Source organism: Pituophis catenifer, unplaced genomic scaffold (genome assembly GCF_029215685.1).
Source record: "Pituophis catenifer annectens isolate HBS135680 unplaced genomic scaffold, rPitCat1.0.hap2 SCAF_2, whole genome shotgun sequence".
NCBI classification, from domain to species: Eukaryota; Metazoa; Chordata; class Lepidosauria; order Squamata; family Colubridae; genus Pituophis; species Pituophis catenifer.
Window position 1 is genome coordinate 23,763,351 of NW_027256882.1, and position 6,000 is coordinate 23,769,350.

General features: G+C 45.8%; 1 protein-coding gene across 1 annotated transcript; it reads left to right on the forward strand.

Annotated features, from left to right (window-relative positions):
* Nucleotides 1–1,151: 1,151 nt before the first annotated feature.
* LOC139311853 (zinc finger protein 850-like) lies at nucleotides 1,152–5,537 on the forward strand. Its single transcript, XM_070936378.1, has 4 exons — nucleotides 1,152–1,248; nucleotides 3,369–4,260; nucleotides 4,339–5,454; nucleotides 5,536–5,537. Coding segments are annotated over exons 2-4 (1,929 nt in total). The 5' UTR covers nucleotides 1,152–1,248; nucleotides 3,369–3,449.
* Nucleotides 5,538–6,000: the final 463 nt, after the last annotated feature.

The following is a 6,000-nucleotide window of genomic DNA, read 5'->3' on the forward strand; positions in this document are numbered from 1 at the left end:
TTGCCTGGCATAAGTGGAAAACGCCTGTCCAAAGTAGCTTTGGGTCTGTGATGTCCTCCTGGCTGCTTTCCATCTCAACCAGTGGCAAACGTGCCTGACCAAGAACCAACCAAGAGACACTGAAGACTTTTCATTTCTTTTATTGCCATAAACGGGGAGAAGCTTTCAAAATGGCCGCCCATCCCTCCATCTCTTTCCCCATTGGCTGAGATACTATGAGGTTCCATTCTCACCGACCATCTTCTACATATTTCCTGCTTCCCTCCCCAAACATGCTAAATCATGCATGACATGTGAATTTGAATGAGCAGACAATCTATGCAAGGTGAGTCAATATTCAATAGTCTCTTGCCCATGCTCTTTTAGCTTGTTTTCAAGTTCCTAGTTATTTGGTCGATTCTTTGAACAGTAGAGGTTTTTCTCTTCTTCCGTTTTAGTTTTGTCTTTCCTGTTTTTCAGTTCGCTTTGTTTTATCTTCAATCCTCTTGCAGCAACTTCCTCTTACAATTTTAAATTTTGAAGACCTTTCAAACTCCTATCAGTGTGACAGCCCCTTCTTGGTGGATGTTTTAGAAAGCACAAACTCTAAGGAAGTTTTGAGGCTGGTCTTGTGAGCGGCTCTTAGAACAAACTGATGGCCACAAGGTTGCCTTACGGTACATGATTTTAAAATGCCTGTCCAAAGTAGCATTGGGTCCCAGGAAGCCTGGAATTCTGATGGCCTTGCAGCCTCCAAAAACAGCAGGAAACAGGATCCCTTTTCTGATTTCGGTTGTCTTCCTTTGAGTTTTCTACTCACAACTATTTGTTGCTCCCTGTTGGACTTCATCCTGCTGGTTTCTTCCATTTTGGCCCATCAAGATCTTCTTGAATCTCAATTCTATCTCCTTTTATCTTGTATCCTCAGCAAACAATCCTATTTTTTCCTTCCTCGTCCAGGTCATTTATAGATTAAGCTCAGCGTTACTCTCGGCATCTGAGCCTTTTTCATTTCTCTTTGCAGGAGACCAGCGAGGATCTGGCCGTGAACTCCAGAGAGGAGAAAGAAGCGTTCTTGGATCAGAACACGCAACATTTTGGCAGGGACTCCATCCTAGAAAATTTGGGAATCTTGGCCCAGCTGGAGAAGCAGCTTCCTGGTCAAAGAGCCAATTGGTTAAGGAGAAATCAAACCGGTGGGCAGTGAGGGTCAACCTTGGCCTTGACTCAGAGAGGTGACCCAGAGACCTCTTGGCTGTAACTTTAAAGGTGAGTCAATGAAATTTGGTCTGGAAAATAAGCTTTTTAAAAAATCTTTATGTGGCAATGCAATAAAATTGGGTTTTTCTGCAAAGGTGTAGAGTGAAGGCGAAATTTGTTTGATCTATATTAGTTGTAAGAAGCCACTCTTGGTGGAGTTGGAGGTGGCCACAGAGTGGGGGAGTCACATCGGCCGGGGGGGGGGGGAGGCAGCCCTGAAGCCAAAAGAGGCTGCCTGGGGACTCAAGTGGAGGTGGGGCTGCCCTGCCCAGCCTTCATCTGGTTCTTTCAGGGGGAAATGTTCTCTCAGCCCAAACTGGGTCTTGTTTCAGCGATGCGTTTTTAGCCGTAATGTGTGCAGATTGTTCCTGTTTAGGCCTTGTCCCATAATGCACTTGGGGTTACAGATTAGTACAGCGGTCACCAACTGGTGGTCTGTGAGAAAATTTTGGTGGTCTGCAGAAAAATTATTTGCATTTTTTTATATTGCACTAATTCAGGGGTCCTTGAACTATGGCCCCTGGGCTGGATATGTGCATGGAACGTTTGTGTTTCTGCAGAGAGTCTCCCCCCTTTGGGGTCTTTTTGTGCGGGTTGGAGGGGGGCAGAAATTCCAATTTGGGGTCTGCTTCAGCCTCCTGGTGCAGGGCTTTGGACGAAGGCTGGAGGGAAGTGCCGCTGGAGGGCCTTGTTCGACTGGGACTGCCTCATGGCCTGGAACTGGCTGACCATCTCAGCCTGATGTCTCCAGGAACCTGTACCTGCCCTTGCACTCCTGCAGGTCTTCCCTCTGCTTGGAAAGTCTATGCTCCTAGTCCTCAGTGAGGTGCTTCTGCTGTGCCTCCTTCCGGCCATATCCAATTTGAACTGAGCCAGCTGTTTTGCCAACCCTTTCTCGTGGTGACTCCCCTTCAGGCACCCCTCCAATTCTTCCCTGCGTCGTCCTTCACTTAACGACCCCAAAAAATCACTTAATGACCAATATTTCCACCCACACTCACTGCTTCACCCACCATCCATTTTTCATTTGACATTACTGTACTTTCATTGTTTATGCCATTGCTCATCATTTCATTACTTTGATAAGACCCCTGGAGTAGCCCCTCGGTGAGATGGGTGGCAAATAATTTTAAACAGGAAATAAATAAAGAGCACGAAGGAGAGTTGCATGGTCTTCCCAAGAGGAAGAGACTGAGCTGTGAAACGGATCAATGCAGGGGGAGGAAACGTGTCACGAGGAAGCCAGGATCAACTAGCCATGATGGGATGGAGCTCATAAGTGGAATAAGCAGAAAGGGCAAGAAAAGGGAAGAAAAGATGGGTCGCTCGCACTAACCTCAACTCTCTTTCCTCCTCTTCGGCTTCTGTGATGCCTTAATCTTTTGGGTTGCCTGTCGGTAGTCCTCGACGTATGACTAAAAATGGAATTGGAATCTCAATCGTTTAGCATAGTGGTCATTATGTGAGGTATCGCATGATGTGTTTGCTCAATTAGCGTAATGATTTCACTGGTCATTGAGTGGATGAAGTCCCAAGTAAGAAGCATAACTTTGTCTCAGGGAGGAGGGGGGCAGAGGGCTGGGGAGGCCATTGGAGTCCAAGCACAGTCCGTATTTGACTTAGGCTTAGAGATGCTTTGGGAGACGTTGCTTAGAAACGGAATGGAACATTGCGGGTTGCAGAATGGCGCAAGGCTGCAAGGGCCACCGGTCTGGGGATTAAGGCCACATTTCTGGGGGGCACCGGTGACACTGGGCTGAAGTCCAGGCCTGGGGTCAGTGGCACTGGCTGAAATGGCTGAAGGCCCCAGGCCTCCACTTAAGGCACCATCTTGGCATTTCTGCCCCATTGCAGGGCCCAGATGGGGCGACTGAGGCTTTTGGGGGCGGCTGCAGCTTTTCACCCCACTGCAGCTCTCCAAATTCAGGCGTGGCCTGTGCTGGACTTCCAGGGTGTCTCCCACCCCCTTCAGGCACCCCTCCATTTCTTCCCTGCGCCTTGCTTCACTTAACGACCCCCAAAAATCACTTAATGACCACAACAACATATGTTTTCCTCCTGGAGATTTTGTGACTCTCTACATTTCTGGAAAGGAAATATTTTTCACTGCTTCTTTTTCCTTCCAACAGCAGATAAAACTAGATCTACCTTGCAAGTCAACTATCAACAAATATTAGAAAATCAGCCCAAGGCAGCTTCCGCCAGAAAGGATGGAGCCTGGGAAACCTTTGGATGCCCCGTCAGACACAAGCAGCACTCCACAAAACGACAAAAAATCCCATGAATGCTTAGAGTTTGGGAAATCCTTTACTCTCCAGTCCCACCTTTTGACCCACAGGAAGGTCCATGTGGGAAGTGGATCCAGTGAAGGTTTGGAGGGCGAGAAATCCTTCTCTGGAAAAGACGCCAAAGACCTCAGAAGGCCCCCAACACTAAAAACCTACAAATGTGAGGAATGTGACTTACGCTTTGGTCTCAAGTCAAGCCTTCGTACACATCTGAAAATCCACACTGGAGAGAAACCTTATCAATGTCTGGAATGTGGGAATTCTTTCCGTGAAAAAGCCACTCTTAGAAACCATGAGAGAATCCACACAGGAGAGAAACCTTACAACTGTTGGGAATGTAGCAAGAGCTTTTCTCAGAAGTCAAGTTTTAGGCGCCATGGGAAGAGCCATGCAGGAATCAAACCTTACAAATGCTTTGAGTGTGGAAAATGTTTCACCCAGAGTTCATCACTTCAGAGACATGAGAAAAGACACACAGGGGAGAAAAACGAAAAGTGCCCAGAATGTGGGAAATGTTTTGCTGACAAGTCAACCCTAATTCAACATCAGAGACTTCACACCGGAGAGAGACCCTATGAATGCCCAGAATGTGAGAAACGATTTGTGGGTTCTTCTCAACTTCGGAGTCACCAGAAGAAGCACAAAGAGGAGAAACCCTGCAAATGTGGGGAGTGTGGGAAATCATTTGCTCGCCGGTCCCTCCTTTTGACCCACAGGAAGGTCCATGTGGGAAGTGGATCCAGTAAAGGTTTAGAGGGTAAGAAATCCTTCTCTGGAAAACACACGAAAGATCTCAGAAGGCCCCCAACAGTAAAAACCTACAAATGTGAGGAATGTGACTTACGCTTTGGTAAAAAGTCAGGACTTCTTAGACATCAGAAAACCCACACTGAAGAGAAACCTTATCGATGTCTGGAATGTGGGAAATTTTTCCGTGAAAAAGCCACTCTCAGAAACCACGAGAGAATTCACACAGGGGAGAAACCTTACAGGTGTTGGGAATGTGGGAAGAGCTTTTCTCAGAACTCAAGTCTTTGGCTCCATGAGAAGGTTCATGCAGGAATCAAATCTTACAAGTGCTTTGAGTGTGGAAAATGTTTCATCCAGAGTTCATCTCTTCGGAGTCATGAGAAAACACACAGAGGGGAGAAAAACGAAAAGTGCCTCGAATGTAGGAAATGTTTTACCTCGAAATCAAACCTGGAGCGACATCAAAAACTTCACACCGGAGAGAGACCCTATGAATGCCCAGTATGTGAGAAACGATTTGCGGTTTCTTCTGAATTTCGGAGACACCAGAAAAGGCACAAAGAGGAGAAACCGTATAGATGTGGGGAGTGTGGGAAAAAGTTTTTTTTGCCAGGAGAGTTTCAAATTCATCAGAGAATCCACACAGGGGAGAAACCCTACAAATGTGGGGAGTGTGGGAAATGCTTTTCCCAAAAACAACACCTTGGAACGCATCAAAGGCTCCACACAGGAGAGAAGCCATACAGATGCGTTGAATGTGGAAAATGTTTCACTCAAAAGGGAGACCTTTGGAGACATCATAAAACCCACACAGGGGAGAAGCCACATCAATGCAATGAATGTGGAAGATTTTATCGTACCTCGTCAGCCCTTAGACGTCATGTGAAAATTCACACGGGGGAAAAAAACTACAAATGTTTAGATTGTGGGAGATCATTTGCTGAACCATCTTCCCTTAGAAATCACAGCCGAATCCATACAGGGGAGAAACCCCACAAATGCTCAGAGTGCGATAAATGTTTTTCTCGGAAAAATAATCTTGTGATACATCAGCGAATCCACACTGGAGAAAAACCTTATAAATGTCTGGAGTGTGGAAAATGTTTTTCTCGGAGAGATACTCTTGTGAAGCATCAGCGAATCCACACTGGGGAAAACCCATCTAAATGTCTGGAGTGTGGGAAATGTTTTGCCTATCGTTCAACACTTCAAATGCAGACCCGAAATCACACAGGAGAGTAGCTTCACAAGTATGCAGAGTGCGAGAAACCTTTTCATAGTAAATCAAAGCTAAAAAAGCACCAGAAAGTCCATAGCAGAGATAAATCTTTTCAGCTGTGAAAAATGTTGGAAACCCTCTTTTAAAAAAACATTCTGATGTTAACATTTACCAGGAACTTCACACAGTGACAGAAGGGAAATCGTACAAATATTTGATGTGAGGAAAAATGTTTTCCCTACTGAAGCAGCCTTAAATACCATCAGAGAGAACACAATGAGGCAAAAGGGCACAAGTGTTGGGAGTATGAGGATATTTTGCTCACAAAGCCATATTAGTAACTTATGTGCGGAGTAGATATAATGTTTTGCAGAGAACAGGAAGTCTTCGTCTTAGGACCATCACTTAGAATGGCTTTCTGGTCATACGTTGCTACTATTGGTTCTTGGCCACATTGTTAAATAGAAGATACATACCCTTTAGATGGACGCCGCCGGAAGGGAT

What these genes read in the sequence shown, in the direction of transcription:
- LOC139311853 (XM_070936378.1), top strand. Translation starts at nt 3,450, where the DNA reads ATGGAGCCTGGGAAACCTTTGGATGCCCCGTCAGACACAAGCAGCACT. An exon ending in CAGGAAGGTCCATGTGGGAA is followed by an intron (nt 4,261 to 4,338) that starts GTGGATCCAGTA and finishes GGCCCCCAACAG; the next exon opens with TAAAAACCTACAAATGTGAG.